The sequence below is a fragment of the Typopeltis vanoorti genome, chromosome 10 (assembly GCF_054136105.1).
Source record: "Typopeltis vanoorti isolate ZY-2024b chromosome 10, IOZ_Tvanoo_1.0, whole genome shotgun sequence".
Lineage (NCBI taxonomy): Eukaryota > Metazoa > Arthropoda > Arachnida > Uropygi > Thelyphonidae > Typopeltis > Typopeltis vanoorti.
Window position 1 is genome coordinate 115478512 of NC_143558.1, and position 26293 is coordinate 115504804.

General features: G+C 37.0%; 1 protein-coding gene across 3 annotated transcripts in view; it reads right to left on the minus strand.

Annotated features, from left to right (window-relative positions):
* Window positions 1-26293, minus strand: part of LOC150102721 (dual specificity protein phosphatase 10-like) — a 111819-nt gene that overhangs the window by 16639 nt on the left and 68887 nt on the right. The window contains exons 1-2 of one of the 3 annotated variants that reach the window (XM_090398836.1): window positions 13782-13987; window positions 7288-7971 (exon numbers count right to left, since the gene is read on the minus strand). In XM_090398836.1, the coding sequence (XP_090254962.1) occupies window positions 7288-7906 (619 nt within the window). In that variant the 5' untranslated portion in view covers window positions 7907-7971; window positions 13782-13987. Of the gene's footprint in view, window positions 1-7287; window positions 7972-9167; window positions 9318-13781; window positions 13988-26293 lie in introns of those variants that run through there. The other 2 variants (XM_090398838.1, XM_090398835.1) reach the window with 2 other exon arrangements.

Sequence of the window (26293 nt, forward strand, 5' to 3'; positions counted from 1 at the left end):
TCTCACAACCATGATTGCAAAATTAATCCGTGTTTTTGAAAATAGTGAAGTACTTCGATGTGTGGAGATAAAAAAAAAAGTGGGTGGCTTTACTAAATTTTTTTCAAAATAAAACTTGCTGTATTTTAAATCTGACTCATTTCAATCAATTATAGACGTATTTAAACTGGAAGTTATTTATAATTTGTAAATGCTACGATGATGATGAAAAAATCTGGACATTTTTCTCATCGTTATTCTTTAAAAAAAAAAGAAGGGGGAATGCAGGGTGTGGCTAGCGGGTGTATGATCTGAGCACTTGCTCATGTAAGGAAGAGGAGCTAATGGATGTTCCTTCAGATTTATTAATCCTCACATTTCCGACCTATTAGGGGATTTATGGGATCAAGATGTGCTGGCGTTTCTCGCGACCGATCAAGGTCTGCGAAGAGGGCCGGTTAATGGGCTGCCGAGAGTGACTGTGGGTTCCCAACTGCCATCGGTGTGTCCTGCGCAGGCAAATCAGATCGTCCAAGTCATTGATGGTGACTAAGCGTCAAACGCGCGCGCACTCCCAGCGTACCCGGGAAACCCCACCCTTTCAGCAACATTGCTAGCTCTTCTCTACAGCTATCTCGTCGATACTACAATACCTCTAGCCCTCGTGTGGTTTCCGTTTACAAATAATACTCTGTTGACACACAGGCAGAGTGTGACAATGAGGGAATTGGTGATTTCAAGGTACGTTATTTGCATTACGAACCCCCCCCCCCTCCTCAGATGATCAGTTCAAGAATAGCGTGCACTAAGTCGCAAAGAAGTTGTCATTGTAGGCCAGCTTTTAATTTCTTCTTATTTATTCGCTCAACTAGATCGCTATTTGGCAACTACTTAGTATATAAGATAAGACTCCTAATGAATTATTAGCATAATTTTATTTTTAAAAAATCACATTAATTACTTTATACGCGACCACATTATTTGGTTAACCCAAGCTCCATAACAAGAGCGTCAGTTGTATCTAATTATAACAGCGCCATTCATCTTTAATGTTTACTTTGTAACTCAGAATTTAAATAGCATCGATCCTTCCCCACTCCATTCTGCTTCACTGTGACTAACCGTTTTACGAGATTACAGGAGCTAATAGATTACGACAAAAGTTTATCGTATTTAAATAGGCTGTAGTGTTTGAAAAGGCTAGTCTGAGTGATAATTTAAAGCCCATTAATCAGAATGCGAATAAGGAGAATGGATGAGCAGGAGAAGGGAGACACGGTTAGTAAGATAATTGCAACCCACGTTAAACAGCAGCTGGATTATCGAAATTCATTGTCTGTGGAATTTTATTCAACAATAAAACAGTTATTTTTCTCAAAGAATTTTTAAACAATGCGAATTTTATTCATTTGACTTTGTGTCGTTTGGCTTTTGTTTTTATGTATGAAATCCACATTTTGTCATGCGCAAAGCATCTTAAAACAATGACCAATGTTTAATCATTATTGCATTTAGTTTTCATCGTTATGGTTAAGTTTTTTTTTTTTTTTCTTGTCATGCGACACTTCTCTCTTTCCTCGATCCCTTTCTTAGGGAAAGTAAGTAGGCGTGTTACTTGACGGATGGGTTTCCTAAAATACTCATCACATGTGAACATTCTATTTCGGGGGATGAAGTGAATCGGCAAAAATACGAGCGATAGTCCTGCTAGTTAGCTGCATGTCTATGACGCCAGGTGGCTCCTTTTAATCGAGAGAAGACACACTTACACTGAGTGTGTTTCACTTTGCCCAAGCGGTGAGGGTTGCTGCGAGGATTTGTTTAAATAAACATTCGGAAACTGTTTACGTCCTCAGCGGGAGAAGAATATTGCAAGACCTTGCTGTAGACTGCTTAAAGTCTAAGTAGGGCTTTTCCATTTCATAACGGACGCTGAAAAAGTCTTAATGATTTACACACTTGGGATTGCGATAAATTTGCATCACTATTTTTATTATCTATAGAAATGATTAAAGGGTCTGTTTGCCCCTGACATAAATCATTGCGAAGGTCTAGTCTTTCTCAGTACTAGTTAAGGCTGTCAGAATTAAATACCACCGTCTCATTTCTTGGTAAAGCAAAGTTGGCAGCACAAAAAAATAGGCAGCGAGACAGGAAAAAGCATATCAAATAGCAATTTAATATCAATCTTTGAAACCAACCTTTTTAAATCATTTAAACATTATTCTTGGAATAATTTTGAAAGAAATGTTCAACTACTAAATGTACAATTTTATCATTGTCTCAAAAGGAGTTCACAACGTCTTGTTATCTCTATTAAGACTGCCATATGTTCTTTCTCTCTGCACCGTAGTATAAAAACATGTAAACTGCACAGAATCGTTTGCATTCAGAAGAGCAATTAAAAATACTAATTCCGATTGTTGTAAGGGTTCGACGCATTTTCTAGAAGATAATTTCGCGGATAAAGTTAAGACAGTTCTTGCGGTAAAACAGATGAGCACCAAAAATGGTTTAGCACAACATGGAAGGAGTGTTTGGTTTGCTCTGACGAACTGTAGAACAAAAGAAATGCATCGGTGCGAAATCTGATGAATAGATGTAGGCCACACTCATGCAAAGTCAGTTTTCAGTGAACATCAGGGTTGTATGATATACATCATAGTCGAGCTTAGAGAATTCCAAGTCTCCTAAACATCTCACTCACGTTTTGAAGTAGATCCACTTTGATACGAAAAATTTTATTCGTTTTTTCGTATTAGGGGCCTGTTAACTAACCCTATGCCTCCCGGTATATCCCGTGGCTGGAGCTCGTGTGTTCACGGGGCCGGTTTGCCCTTGCGGGTGGAAAAACCCTGTAGTCCACGCCCAAGATTGGCTATGTTTGTAAAAGATCGTAAGCTCCTCACGTCAGCGACGGGAATCGAACCCAGGACACTCCTTTCCATGCATGTGGTTGAGAAGCGCATAGCCACTTGGCTAACCACGCGGAGAGGTGTAAACCTATAAGTACGGGGGTTGAGAAGACTAAAAACGTCAGAGATGGGCTTTCGGATTATCTTAATGCCAGATAGTCTTTTTCAAGTTGTTTCAGGTGTCTAAATATTGAAATTGAACGGGGTGGTCTCAAAGTGCGAGGAAAATCTGACTTCTACGACATTTCATACTCACATCGGAACTTAAACCCAAAGTCCGAGAGTGGAAGCGCTACTTCCGCTCGACCTTTGAAGGCCAGCAATTTTTCTTTTCAGTATCAAACCTAACCTCACTATAGATTCAGTAACCCGTATGCTAAACATTAAACACTAATTTCCATTACGTTGGACATCTGTATTTGAATGCTGTAGCCCAGGACAATCTGCCGTTTACGCACTCAATAGTGCCGAAGAAAGATGGCATTAAACGAGGAAATTGCCGGGGAGTAAATGCATCGATAGCCTTCCATGCTAGCTACAATTCACGTCAATTAGGCTGCAAAGCGTAAGCCACAAAAGGCACCTGTTGCAATCACGGTAAGCACACATCACTTAAACAAAGCGCGCACAAGAACTGCAAAGGAAGCATCCCCGCCATGTGGTTGCGCTGCTTTGGTGTCACACATACAAGTGGGGGCCGTGTCAAGCGTGTGTCCTACATGACTTGATGACTCACGTTCTAATCATTATAGCGGGATATCTTTGAGAAAACTGGCTGACCTCCAGATGAGGAATAACCTCTTTGACTCCGAGTCACCAAACTGCGCAGACAGATTAACTCTCGTTGGTGCTTTTGCGGTCCCGTGCTCTGACAACTCCTTGGCTTCCCGACAAGGAAGCCAAGGAGACTGAAACCTGAATTAAAACTGACTCATAAGTCCTGGGCGCTGCTTATTAATATCTAATGGATGTTGTGTACAGCTTCGTGACAAGAAACTCATGGCTAGAAATAGTGCTGCTACTGCAAGTAGTGTGTACCTCTAGTTCTTCAGATGACGTTAAAAAGGACTTTGAAGCACAAACAGATCTGGTTGCTGGTTATTGAATTGTTGACTGTTGGATATATAACAATGGTCTTTTTTTATTGTTGCGCTTAGAATGGTTACATAAAAGAATATCGAGTATAATTATTCTTCATATAGCCGGGGCAGTTCCAAGTTTACGTTTGACTTCCGGAGGATGGAACTTTCATGAAAATAAAACACATTCAGAAAAATTTAAAAAATCAATTGATATACAGTACAACTAAATCTACCTGCTTCGTTAATGCCTGCAAAAACACTTCAATTATTCTAACTAATTCACCTCAAGGGTATCTCGAAACTGCTCCCAAATGAATGCCGATGTAACTAATATTACCTTTCAATGTTGAGTTAATTACAAAATACGAGAAGTGAGATGTAAATTTAATTATTTGCCATGAACGTAAATGTTGCTGCAAAAGAATGAGTTGAAATTTATAATCAAATGTAACTGCCATTCCTAAAGGTTGTTTTAAATCTTATGACAAAAGATAAATGAATCCAACAATAACGAAAAATGGATTGTTGGATACAAAGTCGTCTGATTCTCTGTTTATTTAACAATTATGTTTAGTTAGTTCGCAAAGAACGCAAAAACTTTCTATTGAAAAGGAAATAACAGTAAATACACAAAAAAACTGTGAGTAATAGGATCAGGTTGTTACATAAAACAAAAATAGAGAAGAAAAAAAAAAAAAGAACGAACGAAGAACAGCGATTGCATCTAATAGTAATATTATATTTAATATACAAGAACGTAAGCTGACACCCTTTGCGTGTGTTAGACGTATTTAACTACCACGGACCTCTTATTACAGCATCACTGTATAAATTAGCGGGAATTGGCACACAGACAACGTTAGACAACGGATGACTAATACATGGCGAAAGGGGGTGCGTAAGTGTTTCACTGAAAAACAGTACCAGGGCTGTTTGCACATACACACATGTTTACAACTGCAATGTCGGTCACAGCAGTAGTAAAAATAAATTTAATGATAGGCACATGGACGTACAGGAGAAAAAGAAAGTGGAGGGGTGGGGCATGGCTATAAGCGTTGCCGTCCGAAGTTGGGGAGTCAATGCGGGGTTAAAACGATTCATTACAAGGAACAAAAGTGAAACTGTTACTAAGTATGTCCTCGTCGAAATTTTGAACACTCCAAATAAGCTTTTAAAGATACAATTTTTCTTAATGATAGAAATTCAATACTATTTGAAAGCAATTATAGACGGGACCCAAGATGTTAATACAAAAATGCTGTTGACGTCACTTGGGCAAATAGATTCAAATTTAATTTTATTCAAGACTTTTTTTTTTTTTTTTTTGAGCACAACAAAAATAATTCGATATTTTAAATAAATTAACTTTTCAAAAATTTAACATCGTGTGAATTGATATTTAACGTCATATAAATTCTTGCTTGTTGCATCAGACTCGTCTGTGTTGTTCACAGGTTGTTAAAATCTCGCATAGAGTTTCCTGCAATAGGAAACTAAATTTCATTGATGCATTCTTTTCTCCGTCACCGACTGCCTGTCTGGATGTTTTTCCTTTTTCCTTATTATAGTTCTTTCGTATGGAAGAAATATAGCACAAGAATATAATAAATATAGAGATTGATGTCGTAAAAAACTCCGTGTACTTAAATACTGCATGGGATTGAACCATTATCAGTGAATCAAGTTACTTTCACCGTTCAATAAAGAGAAAAATATTAATTCTTGGGATAGGAAGACTAAGATAAAGACAAGTAGACAACAGTATTTGCGAATGTGTTTTCTTAGATCAAGATGAACTTAAGGATACATTAATAATTTCTCTCCCCAGTTTCTCAAATGGCCCATGAAGTTGCCGTATGCAACTTCATGGGCCAGTTGCTTCCGGGATATCGTCAAAACACGCTGCCTACTCCATATCCCACCCCCTCCCCAACGACTGAATAGTTCCAATGTAGAATTCTCCACATGTAAAGAATTTTAATCAAGCTATAATTACTCAATGTCTAAAACGAATAAGAATTTGTGAATAATACGAAAACTCAGCTTGGTATCAGACATTTCAAGCTCTTAATAATAATCCGAATTGGATAAAAATCTGGATTTAATTGAAATAGCTACGCATTGTTTAAGAAACAAAATAATTAATGCGACTTAGTTGGTTAATGAACCAGGTAGGGTTGTTTTGTTCTGTTGTATTCCCTGAATGGCCTTCCTTATCGGTTACTCATCTTTCGAATTGTCTTCCCCCAATGTTTCTGCAAACACAGGTTTCCGATGTTCTAACCCCTAAATCAGATCCTAACGAAGCAACCTGAGCACTGATCTCGATTCTCCTGTTCCTCTGGTGACTCCTACCCATCACCTGCATCCTGAGTAACCGACTTGTAGTCGGTTACTGCATCCAGATGAACCGCATTAACCGACTACAAATCGGCTAATTATATGTCCTGATGTTCTAATTGGAATTCATTGTTTCCACAGGCCTGTTTGGATAAGAAACTGTTAGCTTAATATAACAATGGTTTCGGCTAGTGAAGTCCTGTTTGTTAGATGGGATCTACAATCTCTTGTAACATCAACCACCGGAGCAGCGTGCGTTGTACAATTTAGACGATGAATTGAGCACCATTTTAAAAAAGGTCTAATGACAATCCAGATGAAAAAGTGAAATCATATCTAAGTGTTCTGCAGAACTATTGAGGTTTGAAAACCCAACTGGCTCACACAGAAGGAGGGCAACAGGAGCAGCCTAATATCATTTATTTAGATCTTAAGAGAGAATATTAATGTCTCTGTAAGGGGAAAATCTATAATATCGTCTCAATCTATATCTATACTGCATACTCAAGATGATCTGCTGAGAAGTAGAACTACAGAATTCCTCCATCTAAGCGTAAATTCTATTTTTATTGAGTGTAAACGACTTCTTTATTAAAGTTAATATTCACGACTTCATTTAAGGGGGGGGGGGAGATGCCTTCATCCTATTCGAACTGTTAGAGCACAAATCTTTACAAACTACGTTAAAAGAACACGTTGCTAATCTCTGGATTCCCCGAGCTCTTCATACATGACAATGTCTTCCTCAGACCGAGCCCTGCCAAGTTTATTGCGTACAAGAATGGACTCAAGGTCTCATCTCAATTACAGCAGCATGTGGCTTGACGTCTTCATACAATGAGGTCAACAGCCTACTCGAATCTTTCGTTTGCATACAGAAGATCATTTTAAAAGTAGACAAAACAACAGGAGTAACTTTTCATTAATACACCTTTTATTTTATTTAAATAAACTAAAATTCGGCTTACCTTTTAACAAGGCAACTTTGGCTCCACTTTCACACAAAGCCGAAACTACCAATATTAAAGGATGGTAAGAGGGTAATTTGTCCAGTTCGGTTGTCGAGTCGTCGTACACTACAATTTCCGTGTGGAGATTGTCCTTCAGCAACTGTTTACCTTCCCTGCAAGGCACTAAATCCCACAGCGCTGTCCGACCTTGCTGCAATCGCCGACGGTTGATGCGGTCCGTGCAGTTCACATTGACGGCGCCGACGATGTGTTTGGCGTTGTAACTAAGGAACGAGCGGCAGTCAAGTAACACGAAAGGAGAACGCGTCCTGTTGCTCACATGTTCTGCCAGCTCGCTCACCTGCACCAGCCTCACGTGCTTCAAGTAGTTCTTGTTACCATGGCAGCCGCTGTTGGTCGTGGTGAGTTCTGAAGAGCTCGAAGTTACGTTTTCCAGCCGGCATTTCTTCTGGATCGGCACAGACGTGTGGAGGGAAGACTGGGAGGATGATTGGGTGCAGGACGAAAAACAAAGGTTGCATCCGAGTGCTAGATGGAGTCTTGACCGCCGCTGTTCGCCAACATGAAGCATACTAGAGACTTCCGGTAAGATCTGTACTTGTGCGGCTGCGGACATTGACAGATCTTTGGAAGTACGTCGACCTACTTCTCAGCTTTTACGACCAAAACGCGTTTGTTGACCTGGAAAAAGCAAAGGATAAAAAAAAATTAGAGAAAAACAATGTTTTACTGTGGGGTATATGAAAGTCACAGATGAGCAGTAATTGGAACAACAATCACTACTCAGGGATTTAATGCATTAAACTTAGTTAAATTCTTCGAATAGATTTTCATCTGTGGTTTATAGTGATGAGGCTTGGCTTATTGCAATATTTATCGCGATAAAGCTGATAGACAACTGAAGAATCTGTCAAATTCTCCCAAAATTCTAAGCAGTTATAAAAAATGCAATTTTTTTGTTTCTCTAATCACGTCTCAAATTTTAAGCGTACTTAAATATTTTCTCGTAAATATCTGTATTTATTAATGAGAAAAATACTGTACTGCATTAATGCAAGAAATAAGAAACATCCGCAGTATAAACAAATTAAAATGCAATATTTTTGGCATTTGTTTAAAATTTCCAACCAACTTGATTTCAAAACCAATTGCCACAAAAGTTTTTTTTTCACTCTTTTTTTAGTTCATTTGCTCATTTTAACTAAGCTATTACACCATCATACCACGTACCATCCTTGCTGGTACAAGTGCGATTTCAAACAGAAAACAAAAAAAGATCATAAAGCTGGCTAAGGGGAAAAAAAAAAAAAGAAAAAAAAGTATTTGTGTTCCCTCCAGACAAATACCTGACACGTTAGTGTGGTTCCGTTTGAAGCGTGACATGCTAAGCTTGGCATTCCCCCATCGCTGACTCACGGTATCCACAAGAAGACATGAAAGGAAATGGGACGTCTACCTGTAAAATTTCTTTCAGTGAATCAGTTGGGTCAAAATGGAAACGTTTGGACCAACACGTAGGATAAAAAAAAAAAAAAAAAAAGCACTTGAATATAGCAACTTGCAATAACAACAAACTTAAGTGCTTTATCTTATAATTCCGTACTACTTAATTAAGCTAGATGACTTATCTCTGCATCTTCTTACTTATCCATCCCCCCCCCACTACAATAATGTAAACAAATTAATCAACAGAAGGTTAATTTTGCAGTAATAAAAAACTACACTCACACAACAAATAACATTAATTAAAAATGAAGTTCATTGTCATCCGATAAAGAACTTGCTAATTGTAATATGTGCTATACAAATTCCAATACAAACACAGCAATGAATAAGAAGCCAGCTTAACATGCGTATTGCAGAATCGGAACACTAACCTCAGAAAGTTCGTATGATCACAGCTGATTCTTCCAAGTTCGAGTACCGACATTACTTCCAAAACACATGGAAGTAAATCTGTACTGATTCAAGTAGCGACACATTTCGATGGCTTCCAAACAGGCCAGTGTGTGTGCAGTGTTCCTCAAAGCTCTACCACCACGTGCTGCCTTCTAGTGTGCATCAACACGATTGTGCTATGACAATGAACGTTGCCAACAGCATTTCAAACGACAACGCGTGACGTAACGCATGACGTCAGCGCACGGTAATCCCCGATATGAGTGTGTAGACGTAGCAGATGACTGGCCTGATCTGCCTGTTGAGGCCGTCCCGTCTTGTAGCAAATCCGATGACCACTTTAATTTTCCTGAAGATGAAATATATTTATCTTTTCTATAAGCATCCAGATTAAACTTTCAGTTGAATGATTACAGGTGTAAACTGATGTGAAAAAGGTATGAAGAGATTCCTTATTCCCTGGCGAGTTTAGTGAGTCAGTTTTATGAAGGAAAAATAAATTCTAAGAAATCGCTCATTTTGGAATATTTCTTAGAATCGATTTTCGATTGCGAAAGGAAAAAAAAAAAAAATAGCTCGCACTGCAGTTCAGATTATTACTGTTATTCAGATATGCTTTGAGTTAACGCAAGTAAAAGGAAAATGTTTGCACCTATATTTTTTCTAAATGAAATATTCTTTTCAATATGAAAAAAGATTGATAAAAAATAGCCTAAATATATATTAATTTTTAAAGTTTTGAACGGAACAAATTTCTAATATGAATTAACAAAATGCTGTTTAAGTCTAGACAATTGCTATTAGATAACAGTGCTTAAAACTTGCAATTATATAAGTTGCAGACATCTGCCATTGACAATGAACTAGGCCTTTAAACTGAGAAAGCTCAGGAACAGATAGTTCCTGAGCCTTTAATTCCAAAAGTCATTTGTCGTCTGCTTAGAATTAGTTTTATTGTTGTCCGTTCCATCTCTAATTGTTAACGCAAAAAAGTTTATTTTTTTTTGCGTTAACAATTAGAGATGGAACGGACTGTATTAACAGCACAGTGAAGTATTGTACCACGTATTCAAACACGTTTTCGTCATAGTTCAAAAAAAAATAATAAATACATAAAATATATACACACACACACACCGATATTTTAATGGTGAAGCATCTGCTTGTAATGACTCAAATCTATGAATGATGCAATGGCTAATAAACCTACCAAGTTATATTTTTAAAATTCATGAGAATTAATCTCATGAAACGAGAGTATTTTTTTTTTTTATAATAGCTCAAACAAGTCGCTTCATTTCAGTTTTACATTAAAAATTTAAGGAAGTTAAATCGCATTTTGATACTTTATTGTTGTTAGTGATTATACAACAATATCCTTGACTGGTTAATTTCCTGATCGGGCTCAGCCGAACCCATCCGGCAGGGGCCGATTTCGTAGTATGTTCTGCTTTCATATCTGAGTACAGACTACTTCCTTCAATATTTTCGCGTTAATTTATTTGGGTTCATCATAATTTAATTATTTTTGCAGAAAAAAAAATAAAACAAGGCAAAAAAAGGGAAGGTGATTCGCAGCGTATAGAAAAATGCAAGCTACGAATATTGTTAGTCTGCTTTTTTAACTCTGAGATTTCGGTTTAAAATTCAACAATGTAAATATTTCTCAACAATGAATTAAACAATATTCGAAATACAGATTCAATAAAATTAGCTAATTCTGGATACCGTAATAAATTATTTTCCTTTTCTTCATAAACAGAAGCAAGCTAGTCCAGTCTTGTGTAATTCAAACGCTTTCTTGTTAGGTGTACAGCGGAAGTAGTCGGGGCGAGGCTTAAGGCAACTCACAGGAAATGGTCATGGGATGTCAAGTAACTGACAGCCATGATCCTGGGTTAAAGATAAGGTCACACACCACGACTGTACTCCGGAAAATCTGGAACTTTCGGTCTTCAACCCAATTATTTTAAGTGAAAAAAAAATTAATTATTTACGAGTTCTGTAATTACAATATGAACGAAATTTAAAGTCATTCTAAGGAATATAACATCATATTTTTTTTAGTTGTTGGAATGTTATTAAAATGTAAATTATAAATAAAATTAGTTATATGAAAGCCTCAAAACTGAAAGCTAAAGAATTAATATTAACGTTTTCCTTCTCTTACCGATATTAATCCATCGAAGTACTGTAATATGAATGAAAGCCCAGTTTTGTTATGTTCCCATATGTCGCGTCGCAAAATCTTGGCCATTTATCAACGAACTGTACTTTGGGAAACACCATAAACACTTAAATCAATGCACTCTGCTCACTGACATCATGCCATAGTGACGTCATCACAGTGTTGGCGCAATCTATGACAATGTTAATATATCGGAATCATCTCATCCTCAAAAACGTACGGTAGTGGTGGGGTCTGATTAAGATGTGCCTGATTCACATTTACAGCGATTGTTCGCCAATTCTATGCCGTTGAATTGAGTAATATTTCCTATGACCCCATCGACATTCGATGCACATACTTAAATATGAATTCGTAACCTTTAATCATAGTTAGATGTTGAAATAGATTCGCTAACGTTCAACCACAAGAATGAAATAACTGCTCTGAGCCTGTTAATTAAACAGGGGGGGGGGGGAATCTTAAGTGGGGAGAATCATATTATGAAGACTGGAGAAGTTTTTACCAGAGAAGTTAAAGACTGAAAAGTTTAAGACTGGAAAAATCCAATTATTCGTAATTTCAAATATTTGGTCACGTGGGTACCATCTATATTTAGATGAAATTTGGATATCAAAGAACTTTTCTCTAATTTTTTGAGATGTGATTAGAGTGTTATACGTAAGGAGCAAAGCGACATTTAAAGATGACCCCTGACCTTTATTTTTTACAATACAGTCATGAGTCGTTCGACATAAACCCTTCTAAAATGCAGCCTTCGTCTATTTTGAATTCTATGACACAGTTCTGATATTACTCACTCTATATTGTACACGTGAAAATGATCCCTCCCCTCCCCCCCAAATAAAAAAATCTGACTATAAAAGACATGTGCTACTAACAAAATGAAGAAATTAGTTTATATTCAAAATGGGTTCCACGCAAACCCTAACACGCTTAAGGCTATTTTAGCAGTCTGCTTATAAATATAACGCGAAAAGTTATGTCTAGTCGTAACAGCACACAAATAACCCGAGGATGTAACTCCAAAAGGGTTGCCCTATATAAAAGCATGGAGAAAATCTTAAGTGGGTTACCCATTTAAGATTGTTAACATTAAAGAATATTTTTACAGCTGTAATGGTACATCGTGCCAACAGTCCAGTCAGATTGGAATATTCCTTTAACATCTTAAGACACTCATATTCAAATTTTATGTGCCTAAACCATATCTTAGCAACATTTTGACTTATTAAATGAAGAATAGGGAATGCTGCTAAAGTATTATTGCAGTCTGAATTCAAGTAGTTCATCATTTAAATATTGTTATGATAACATTTTAACGATAATTACAGCAATATTTTAATTACCATTGATTCTTAATTAAAATCAATTATTTCGCTTGCCCCCTTTCCAGGGAAACACCACAGTATGGAAAAAAAATTTTTTTTTCCAAGCACATAGTCAATTCTCGAGTCTATCTTAGGTTTATTGTCCCTTGAGTTTTAAGCAGTTTTTGTTTATAATAATGCCCACCTTAAATAGCAAAGTCCTTCCCTAGTCCCCCCCCCCCTCTGCTACTGTTTTTGAAAATCATCTCTTCGCCTTGTAGTAACACCCTTGCAGAGGCAAACAATGGCCTTGACATTTTGACCAAAACTTCATAACCGCCTACTTTTTTTTTTCTCTAAAATTGTATTCAAGAAAGTGGTCTACTTTTATAATTCAAATAGCTGTCTTATTACTCGAGAGTAATCTCTTAATCCAAAAAGAATCAACTGAACAACTTTTAAGCGGATTAATTCAATAAAAAGTCATATTTTAATCTATCTTTTGGAGTGTCAAAAGTAAACCATTGAGTCTGGTTACTGCGCATGTCCAACGTGAAGATTATTAATATACTTACTGGTTACGCCATAATAATGTCTGAATGCAGACTACTCGGGATATTCTGGAGTTAGAACATTTCTTTTTTGAAGTGGCATATTATGTAAGAATTCTTTACGTCTAGTAAAATAGTCCAAAATAATAAAAGCTAACAGGTAAGGATCCTTAATGAAACAGCAGGATCGCATATAACGAACTAGTTGCTCAAGAATTAACATCAAATTATAAAAAAATTTTTTCTTACAAAATATAAAGATCTGAGTTGCAATTTTTTTTTTCATAAACATATGGCTTTGATTACCCAAATTTCTGTAAATATTAAAAATCGTTTTACTTCATTATCTTTACAATAAATTATTCAAAATATCATTTAAGTTCATCAACTCTGGTTCGGATCACTGGAATCCGCCATCCAATCCGAATAACCTCATTAAATTTATTGTTTTGATCCTCTTTCTTTGAATGAGTACAAGTAAAATTGGCAGGGATGGAGGAGTGCCCTCCTCCCAGGAAACTATCACAATAATACAATACTCACCTAACCTTTCCTGGTACGAGAGTATACTAATGAGCAAGCAGTGAATGAACCGACTCTCACAAGCAATTAAATCACTGGGTCTCCGTAGTCGAGACCACGAGGAACTACCACAGGATCCGAGCAGTGTCACCCCTTCAACATGAAACAGGTCCAAACTCACCGAGTGAGTCTGGCAAAGTGACGGGGTCGAGCACGCCGCTTAACGAACTACGGACATTTGGCTGTTGCGAGCAACAGGTCCGTACCGCACAGCGTTCCAGACAACTTTTAGCCCTATGACTCATCCTGACATTTACGTCACAGAAACCGTACACACAGAGCCTGCCTAGGCGCGCAAGGAACGACGGGACAGGATGAATGAGGTCGTCCGAGTCGCCGTCGCCGCCACATGCGTAAAACGCTTGTGCCTTGTTTACGGTGCGTTCGGAGCAGATGGTAGAACGGACAGACGGTAGGTGCAAAAGCCTAGAAACCGGAAATATCTGTTTGCCGACGGCTGAAGGAGGGGAACTAAGCATGGAAGATTCGTTTCTTACATGCGAACAGTCAAGAGTTGTGGAGCGTTCCAGTACGACATCTGGCCTTGAACAATAACGCTGAATGGTCATCAATGGCCCGCCGTGCCGCGCCCTTTCAGCTGCGATCCACCGATCTGTGTCCCACTTTCTTCATAAGGACACCATCCCGCTAACTCGGAGCTGTGCTATTCTTCTCCGCGCTACCGTTGTCTCTTCCAATGATTTTTATTTCCACCATTCAAAGTGGAAGAAATTTTCTCCACAAATCAGCGTCAGTAAATAAAAAGAACCGTGCCTTTAATATCTTGCCCTGAAGACAAACTGTAGCAACTTTTAGACGGCTGAAATTATACTGAGGCCAATGTGGATAAACGCACAGGACTCACTGCATACGTACTGTATGCCCTCCTGGCGGTTTTGTTTGTTTGTTTGTTTCGCCAGTTTTATGTCAAAACCATTTCAATTCCATGTAGCCCACTGATTGAATAAAGCATCTTAAAAATTTCTCTAATTCTAGACGAAATTCGAACCCGGGTCCTTACTTTCCCACCAAAGACAAAAGTCGCAACGTTATCATAAATGGGTCATGGAAGCCCCTTTTAGGTTTTCCACAAATTGAGAGATTCCAGCCCAATAAGGCCTGTTTTGTATTCTCGGTGTCCTGAACCACACAATAGGCCAAACATGAGTTTTAATCTTCAGTGCATTTAAGATTAATCAGCTGAACAAAAATGTTACCATAAACCAACTATTAGGTATCGTATACTCACAATTAATTTCAGTTATAACCAGGAAGGTCATTTGACTGTAAGAATACACCTTGTTGCATTCATTCAAGACAGTTCGACATAACAGTTTGTGTCCATTGGACCATTCGCTGACTGAGCACGTACAGCCGAAAGTTTGCAGATTATTCCGATTCGCTTCGGAATCGTACATCTAAACTTCGCTCATCTTAATATTCCCCTGCTTGTTTGCTGACATGAACAGCTGTCGTAATACACCATCCCAAAGACAGCTGAGCTGCTAAATGCACCTGTCTCAAACGTACGCGCTAAGGAAGGCTTTAACATGAGCTTCTACATATTTGACGTCAAACTGTAAATTACTAATAGTTTGTTACCAGAACTACATTACGTTTTAACTGCTCACAGTCCAATAAAGTCAGAGAAGTGGCAATAATAACTTTGTGGGTATCTTACGGTTGACGCGCACATGTCGATAGAGACTATAGCCATATCTTGTTTTGTCGTATCTAGTTCGCTATCTTAGCTAATTTCGTTTTAACAAAGATAATAGAAGGATGAGGGAGAGTTGCATATAAACCAGCTGCTATCCCTCAACACGCATGGTGGTTCCTGTCTTTAATTCACGCTACACCGAGTGTTAATGCTCCCCACCCCCAAGTGTATACTGCCTTAAGAGGGAGTGCAGTGACACGTTACTTTGTTTCTCCTTTGAGAAGATAAATCAACAGAATTAAAAAGTCGGAAGGAGGGGGGGGAAGGAATTCCAAGTGCATTTTAAAGTTCAGGATTGGAATCAGATCTCATTATGGGCAAATGTCTTTATATATTATATACCCTGAAATGTCCGCGCGGTTAGCCTAGTGGCTGTGCACTTGGCAAATATGCCTGGGAAAGGAGTGTCCTAAGTTCGATTCTCGTCGACGACGTGAGAAGCTTAAGGAGCCATAGCCAAGTTAGCCGGTCTTGGGCATGGACAGCAGGGTTTTTCCACCAGTTTATCCTGGGGTTTTTCATCCCTCAAGCAGGCAAACCGCCCCCTTGAACACACACACACGGATGAAGCCAAGAATACTTAAGACAATCCTTCCAGCCATAGGTCTGAATTGTCAGCTATGCCGGTCCCAAGCCTGGATAAAAATAGGTGGGATTGAGGAGTGCCGTACCTCCCCGTTAAAGGGACTCACGGTCGTTGAATCATCACACGAAATGAATGAACCCTGAACTAAATGCAGACTTTACTGGAAATGTTTAATATCTCTTGCAAAATTGTCCGTTAAAATTACAGAATTTCATTAATATTTTAAAATTAAAATGCATAATTGAAAAAAGTAATATTTTACAAATCGTTGTGCTGTTCAGTTATGAGTTTTTATTTCGCAAAATTCGGTAGGTTTATCTTTAATTAAAAATGTTTGGTAGGAAGCGGATGTCAGCTTTTTTAGGATCCTAGCTATCGTCTGTTAAGAAATAGCATACCGAGTCAGTTCGTCATCATCAATCAGTTAACTTGTGACGCTTAGTAACTAATAAATATGATTCACCGTATTTTCTTGATTTTGGTTTGCTTGTGCCACTGCTTGATATTTGTGGATCTTCAGTTTTGTTTTTATCCCCGTTAAAAACCAATTCATAACTCTCATTCAAAATCGCGGACGTAAGGTACCACCGGTTAAGAAATTTATGCTTGTCAGTTAAGAGGGAGGAACAAATTGTGCAAATCTAACTATATAATAACACGTGAGTTTTCAATTCCTTGCTAAAACACATCGTCTATTTCATTATTGGTAGCGTAACATTTATTGATGATTTTTTTTTTGCTGTAGACGTACACTGACTATGGAACTGTCTGGTTTTCCCTTTCAGTCGTTTCCGACCGTAGGTGGCTTTGTAGGCATTGCTCACAAAGTATTCCTAGTGAGATTTTTTACAGGGTAGTTCACCATTGCTTTCCCTAACCCCCCAATTTTATTCGAGCTCAGGATCGGCATATGGCCGGGAAGTATTCATGACTGTAATCAATGTGTGTGTTCACGGGGATGGTTTGCCTGTTCTGGGGGACGAAAAACCCGAGTTTCCTGGTGGAATAACCTCTTTGCCTCTCTGTGAGACCGACTAACTCACCTTCAGTCGAAAGAGACCGGATAAAGGTTTCTCACGTCATGGACGGGAATCGAACCCAGGTCTTTCTGACAAGAGGGCTTCGTCTATACTGACTGAGCTACGGAGACTCTTTCAACTATGTCTACAGCACAAAAATCATTAATAAACATTACACTACCAATAATGAAATTAGACAATGTGTTTTAGCGCGGAATTGATCTTCCATATGTCCCAATTGTATTGATTGATTTGATAGTATTTAGCCTTACGGTTGTTTGGGGGTAGCTATATATGCCACCATCTCGGGAAATGACTATGAGCAAGGCATAATTTCCCGTTGCCGTACTATATCCTATGACTGTAGCCTGTGTGTTCACGGGATCGGTTTGCCTGCTTGCGGGATGAAAAACCCAGATAAACTGGTGGAAAAAACCCTGCTGTCCACGCCCAAGACATGCTAACTTGACTATGGCTGAGGAAGATCCTTCAGCTCCTCACGTCGTCGACTGGAATCGAACCTAGGACACTCCTTCCCCAGGCATATGGTTGCGAAGCGCCACTAGGCTAACCGCGCGGACCCAATTGTATTATGAAGTTTAAAACATGAGTATGAACATATCATTTACGAAATCGTTATGAAACCCAGTTTACGGTTAAAATGAAAAAAATTTCTTATTTGAATAATCTCAGATTCCATCATTCGAACAACGGATGGAAAGATGCTACGGCTGATGAGTGTTGAACTGAACCGAAACGTAGGCGTAACAATGTTAACTTTGTCAAGGGAAGGAAAGAACATCAGTCTACATAATAATAACGTTTTATTAGCATATTTACAAATAAGTTTTACAGTTATAAAATGAGTCATAATCGGTAGCGCAAGACATTGAAAGTGTGTACTGAAAATGCTAATTGGAATTAAGTGTTTCACATTCTCATTCGAGTTTCTATTGTGCAGATGCTATTCAGCTGAAACTAATTATTTAAATAGTAAATAAAGCCAAATATTTAGCAAATGTGGTAGATGATTTTGGTTATTTTCGCTTCATGGGGAAGAATTCCGGATAAGTGCACTCTTAAATCATCCATGGTACTCATGTATGATAGATGCTAATGAAACAGATTCAAAATCCCTTCTCGTAAGTATTAAGTACGTTCACACTTTTGGAGTAATATCAACTAGCTGGATGCTTATTTGAATTTCTTAGACGTATTAGTTAAATTTTAGCACATTGGTTAATCCTAACAACTCATGACTGCTAGTCAGACGATATTAACGGATCACAAACAAGGGATAGAAGTTATTCGAATGAAACTCATATTTAAGTTTCTTAAAACGAACATTGAAGATACAAATGGTTAAGAGAGATATTTTTCCTGTTGAAACAAGTTTAAAATAAAACAAGTTAGTGAAAGTTAGGCTAAAGATCCCACTGCAGTGATAATCTTGTCGAACACACATACGGAGAAAGGAGGTGGGTAGGATTTTTGTGTCGTATGTCATAGCTATGATTATCCCTAATGAGTGCACGTCCGGCTGAACTACAAACAGCTATGACTAAGTATGGCAAAGTACATTTCCGAATCCTGACTCAAGGTGCAAAAGTTTGTGATACTGTTTATTCTATTTGTGTAGGTAACGAATAACTTAACAAACAAGTTATAGTTCAATGGAAAATGAACCCAATGATGCGATAATATATAAGCCTTAATGAACTTATCTGTAGATAGTAATATGTGGATAAAAATCAACGTTTCATTCATTCTAGTTACACTATCAGCTAAACATTTTTTTTTTTTTTCATTTTTCGTGAAATCATACATTTCAAAGCTAACCCTATTTATCTATTCATCTTTCCAGCTGTGAGGTCGCGTATCCTCTTCCGCATCCCTAACACATTAATAATAATCAAATAACAATTAGACATTGTAGAAAAAAAGATGTCTAGATAATTCACATTGTTGGAGGAAACCAACAATTAACACAAAGAAAAAAAAAATTGGTATCTGCTGCTTCAAACAAGTTCGTACAACAACTGACTAACACCATTAACAAGGGTGAATGCACTACTGAGGAAATTGAAAGTGATGGACCAGTCGGGGGCACAAATGTGAGTGTCCCTGTTAAGTCAGGCAGGAGGAAGAGATCTTTAAGAAATAACGGTTATATATATATATTTTTTAACGATGTGAATTACACAATGATGTACTCACCATAAAATTAGAAGAAGATAATGGGCACTTCTCCCACAGTTTCATAAATATCAACGTTATAAATAAAGTTCTATTTTAAACAGGAGAGATTCGCGAGGTTATTTTGTTTGAAATATAAAAGCAAAGACAACGGGAACAGACTGAACAATAGATAATAATCCATTCTTTAAGGCATGGGGGAATCATTACAATTATATTTAGTGTGAACTGTCGCTTCATTATTTCGCTTCACATCCCATAATGCTTTATCTTCATGCTCAGAATTGCTACCAAATGCGACATATCACAAGCTGCGTCACCGGAAGCTGCTCCGTTCGCCAGCCACCTGTCTTTAAATACGTTTACACCTACGAGTATGAATATACTTATATTTAATAGATGTAATATTTATAAAATCGGGATATCTAGGAGATATCGGGATATCTAGTAAACAATTTAAATAATTTCAAAAAAAAATACTAAACACGTCAATGCGAAGTTGGGATAATTGTACTCATAACCAACGTTATTATCGTTCATTGGTTGCTGAGAGTGAGTCATTGTTTGCATTTTGAGAATGGAGCCTTTTATAGGGAGAAAATTCCAGCACATACCCCAAACTCTGTTAATAGTTGGCTTAAATCGCTTTTTGAATGTAGTTTGATAATGCATCGCGGTTTTGCTGAAGAATAAATTTTAGTTCAGGAAAAATTCAGTGGAACAATCATAAACAACGCACAGATTTATTTTGCAAAGATAAACAAAAATATAAAATAATCAACTGAATCAATTAAAAGTGCATTTTATTAGTTAAAAAATTAGCTAATAAAATGCACTTTTAACTAAGTTTTTAAAATATTATTCCTTTATGATTGATATAGATCAGGTTTTAGTTGAATTCAAATTTTCTGTCTTTTCGAATTACAAATTCCCTTAGTAATATTCTGTAGATTTTTTCCTCATTAGATTTTTATTTTTTATTTATTTTATGTTTGGTAACCACGTGTATTCTTATGAATTTGGTTGTGCGTATTGTAAGAATAGAGAAACAAAGCTATTATTTTAAATAAATATTTTTTTTTGAAAAAAACCTTGACTATTGAACATAAAACGAGAATATGTCCAAACATTCGAGCCAAAGAAAGAGGCGCAGCCAGTGCAATTCAGCTGAAGCCCCCTGTGTAGGCATGTCGAATTGGAGAGGTTATGTTGCTCGCGCATCGTCCGCTACACTAAGAATTTGAGGCATCAGTGAATACCTTGGCGATGGTGGATTTGTATTTCATTAAAATTTTAAATAACTATCGTTGTTCTTACAGAACGCCTATTAACCTCCTCTATGATTCAAGCCATTTTCACTTCGGACAACCTAAATACCCTCGACATAAGTCACTCAATTGGAAAGCACTCTTCAAACAAGCAAAGTTTTCCTTTGGGTGAACGAATTTTTATGCCATTAAGAGATTAAAACGACCAAATCGAGACTTAATAGCTCAACTTTTATATCATGCGCACTGGCCAAGAGCGTGACTTGCATATTCTTAGCACTGTGCAGCTTCTGTAATTTCTTAGAACGTAGGACGAAGCGGATAATGAGCAAATTCAATTGGTTGAATTTTATGAAAGAGAAATAATATAATAAAAACTAAATATATATAGTGTTTTTTTTTGGGGGGGGGGATAAGCAACGGGACGATGTTCCGACACTTTTATTAAAAGTGACACACGGATGCGGTATGGTTTTAATTTTCAACTTTTCCAGCTAGCAAAAAATGCGTACTGGCACCTATTGCTTTACAAATAAATAAATAAATAAATAGAAAAACAGCGTTGTATATATAAGTTCAGAGGTTTCGTAGTTGAGTTGGGAAGATTTGAGTTCGCAACCACCCTAGGAAGCGAAAGCCTTTCTAAAAGTTTAGTTATTATTATCTAAAGTGAGTTAGTCACGTGGTAGGATTTTCACTCCTGTCAGTTTGCGTTTTTCATTCCACAAAATCATACTGGTCAGAGAATACACGTATCTGATCTATTATTGTATTAATGAAGTTTCTGTGAAGCCAAATTACTTGGTCGTGATAGACCATTGAGTCCGTGTTGGGCTCAATGGTCTATCCAGGATAGCAGCATACATGGGATGGATTGTTAAAAAAGATCAAATTAGTAAAAAATTAGTGGGATAATTAAATTTTTCAAAATAAAGATCTCTGGCAGGGTGGATAAGGGAAACATTTCCAGGATCTACATTAATAAGCTAAGGATCTATAAAAAATAATCAATAAGCAATATTGATTCGTAAAATATGAAATAGGGCTTTCTTTCTTAATAAGGTAACATCCTCAGAGCTTCTTTGAATTAAGAACAATACACTCAAAGATTCCAGAATTTTCTTATATTATCTAATTATGATAAACAATACTGTAATTGTATGCGACAATAAGTATAAACAGAGATTGTCATTATGAAAATCCTTGTTTTTTAAGAAATTGTTTTTCTCTTAGAAATGAAGTGAGTTTGGATTTTGGCGCAAGAAGAAATTCCAGCTTAGAGTTTCTTCATTTTTTCCAGCAGGAAAAAAAAAAAATAAAATAAAAAAAAATAATCATCATCAATAACACTATCGTAGCATTACAATAGTGTTATTGACCTCCTGGTCAATATTTTTAGTTCCAATTGTATAATTCCAGCACCCTAGAGAATTTTTTTTCTTCGCAAAAAAAGTTGCTCATCTCATTTCTGCATACTTTCTACATGTGTTTCTTCTAAACGAAGACGTCACCAACCTATTTAGAAAACAGCACAAATACGTTTGTAGTGGCTTAACCTTGAATACATTAACCCGAGGAGATGGGGAAACCAGAGGAGAGGGAAAGAGGAGCAGCTGCGGAGGTCCTTCTTTGAAAAGTGACTCACCGGACTATCCTGGAGCCCTCTTCGTCACAGTAGGTGGTAGAACTAAAAAAAAAAAAAAAGTGCGGGAAAGGAACAAATCTTGTGGTGCCTTCGTAAATTTATTACCATAAAAGTGAACTTCTTTTTATAAGAAAAGGTCTTCCTTTTGCATTTATGATCCTTGCATTATGATCGAACTCGCTAGGGAGGGACACTTTTATAACCAAGACTAAATAACACAATAACTTATGGAAGAGTCATAAGAAGATCCATTTAAGTTTTCTTTTTTCGATGGCAACCTACTTACTATAATATATCTATAGTTAAGAATATTTATTCTCAAAAAACATTTAAATCGGTAATAAATCTCACTAATAGATATGTAAATATTATTGCAATGACGTCAATATAGTTTAGACACTGAACAAACAGATAAATTCTTTTCATTAACATTACACAAAGCAAAATAAATGCGTAATACGTCAACAATCAATTCTACTAAAAAGAAAATGTAAATGTACGCTATATTTAGTTCTTTTATTAATGCTAAACTTTTAATGTTAGAACACGCATTGTATATACATAATACTTATTAAGAAATAATTTTAGCATTAACATTTTTGCATTAATCATAAAAATACCAAGTTGGTACTTGTGCATATAATTTTATTTATTTTTTTTTTTTGTGCAGTTTTTCGTAAAACAGATTAGAATTTTCCTTGATTAGCTCATTTACCAGCTAGGTATCTTATCATTCCCTCATGTGATGCTCCCCCGAAATCGCTTTATGAAGACTTCATATCGAAGGACAAGTTTGGGATAGACGAGCATGACTCACTTCGTGAATTACACAACCTGCCGCTTTCTCTGCCAGGTTACACTTTATAAAAGGTGATATATCGTGTGAATTACATCAGCATGACCAGCAAGTGCGCAGATGATAAGCAAGGTTAACCGTTCGTTCGTAAAACTACGTCTATGTGGAAAAACACACAAGGACTCGATCTACCAGTAATTCCTCAACTTTAAAAGGGATATAAAATCCCCGACATTCACTTTGAACTTTTCCCTTCTTAGAATTAAAAAGCCTTGAAGATAACGCTGAGATCACTGTTTCATTTTTGCTGTAGAACGACTTTGTATCTGTCCGATTGAAAAATTTAGCAACAGATATTACAAATTATGCCATTATTAAAAAGTCCTTCCCTCAATGCATTATTTGCAATAAGGGCACGGCATTATAATCGCTACTTCTATTTGTTGTTATTAGGGGCTCCCACGAGAGTTCATGAACTGATAAAAATTAATCAATTTCTATTTCGCAAGGATCTTGTGTGTATCCAATTTCTATTTCTCCAGTTGCTCCTACAACTTAGCTATCGTGTGAAAGCGTGATTTACATACCTTTGGTGTAAGCTGAACTTCCACATAGAACATGAGTTTCTATGATAATCTACTGTGGCAATGGAAACGTGGAAGCAAACAAACAAAGAAATAATCAAAACTGAAGTATTTTATTATACAGTGAAACACTAAGGTGTAGTTACTGGCGAAAATTAAAGGCGAGAGAGAGAGAGAGAGAGAGAGAACTGAAAAATAAATTTGAAATAAATAAATTAGGTAGAGACTATTTAATTTTTTTTATTTATTATGATTATTTTCTTGTGTCTTTTTTACAATCTCAATCGAAAGGCAGTTCCCAAGGCCAAATCATCGTCAAAACAATTTAAGAAGAAATGGCCTTGGTAGAACTGCCTTTCTACCAAGGCAGTTACTTGGTAGAACTGTCATTACAAAATACTAATCTATCTTAGATTAGTATTTTGTAATGTGTACGTAGCACTGCGGTCATGGCGAGGATGGCGACATCCGTCATGTTTGAAATGAAGGCTTCTTGTCACAGAATGGATCCTGGGGGAACACTCCTGTAAAATTACTGTTTAATTAACTTGACTCGAAAATCCTCTTTATGCGGTATTATAGTACCTTTAGAGGACTTTTTTCTTGGAAAATATCCTTTATGTTATAGATGCCTTTAGAGGTTTTTTCTTTCCTTTGAGAAAGCCACGCTGTCCTCAATTTCTGAATCATAAGGGCAACCAATTTCAATAATTGATGTTTTTATTATTATTTCTACATTAACACCCTCTGTCCAAAATGAAACCGAACTTTTCGAAAATAGAAGAGACTAGTGGCGCCACCTGTTGTATCTTTTTGTTGTCGAAAGAGGTAACCGTCATTAGTGTTGTGTCAACTGTTTATGACATTTGTTTCATTAGAAGCCGATTTATAAGGCCAAGAGTGACAGTATGTTTTGACGAATGGTCGATCGTCACGATATTCATGCTGGACGAATTCTCGTTATCAATCGCTTCAAAACTTCGAAGTAAAACTCACTATTGACCGTTTGGCCAGGCGGAACGGATTCTTTGTGGATAATGCCCTTGGAAGCGTAGAAACAAATCAGCATTGTCTTTGCTTTTGACTTCTCCAAACGACATTTTTTTTCGGATGCCCCTCTTCTGGTGATTTCCACCCAGCACTCTGGCGCGTTTAAAACCTTACGAGCGGTTTCAATGAGGTCCTTGCAGTGTTCAATTCGACACATTTTTTGGTCGTCGGTCAACTTGTGGGGAACAAATCGCGAATTCAATTTACGAAGCTCCAAACTCTCCGTCAAAATGTTGTGCACAGTTGATCTTGGAATCCCCAATTCATCTTCAATCAATCGCAAGGACGATTTCGGGTTTTCTTTGATGAAATCACGCACTTTTTGGGTGTTAACTTCGCTCAATCCAGTTTTTGAACGCCCGACTTTTCGTCGTCCTCAAGCGTCTTTACGACCACTTTGAAATCGCTTAAAGCCCTCGTAAACTTGAGTGCGGGATAAGCATTCATCACTGTATGCTTTTTGAACCATTTGATGCGTTTCGGTAAAACTTTTACAAAATTTAACACAAAAATCAATCGCAGCTGTCTGTTTGAAACTCATTTTCCAACCATTTGTCAAAACACCCTGTCACTCTTGGTACTATAACTCGGCTTCTAATAAAACAAATGTCATAAACAGTTGACACAACACTAATGAAGGTCGCCGCTTTCGACAACAAAAAGATGCAACAGGTGGTGCCACTAATTTCGTCTATTTTCGAAAAGTTCGATTTCTTTTTTTGGACAGAGGGTGTGTGTGTTCCGTTGTATGCAATGGAAGATTATATACAGTGTTCCATCGCTATCTGTTTGTAACTTAGGAGAATACTTTCTGAGCTCCTTGTGATTTACTTATCTTAATCATTCCCCAGTGGTGAATAAGAATTCTACTGATCGGTCTTGAACTAAAACACATAAGTACGAGTCAATTAAGTTGGCATTACTTTTAAACGGCTATTTGTCAGATCTCCAGTGAGATCAAATCTAAGACTTAAGTTTTCTAAAATATTTATTAATAGCTACAGTCCACCAAGATCTTAGTCTTCCCTCAGGTCTGTTTCCTGCTTTCCAACACTATCTTGCCGACCATCCTTTGCCATTCTGTTTAATCTGCTATAACGCTTTATATTAACTCTGTTTCCCACATTCTACCTTCATTTTTAATATGATTATCCCAATGATGCCATCTGTTCACGCCCTTCCTCCTTAATTTTTCTTAGAAATCCCTAATATCTGTGGCCTCAGTTATGCTCGATTTGTGTTATTTCTAAACCCAGCTTTCAGATGCGTAAGTTAAAAAACTGGTTTGAACATGTCGTGTATTACATTTATTCAATTGCCTACCATTATTACTATTCTTTTGTTTATTTACATATTTAATTTGCCATCTGCACTAAAAATGGTAGATAAATAGTTGAAATATTTCTTGTTTTGTACGTTCTCAGAAGGCAAATGTTACTGCCTATTTTCACAGTTTTTGCATTTCATATGCAATTTGTAAAAGAAGTTACTCAACTATAATCATCAAATTATGAGTTCAACTATATTTGCTAAATGTCCTGAGGAACAGTACTGGATTTATTTAAAAGCAAAACATTATTTGTGTAAGGAAAACAGCCGAGTTGGACAT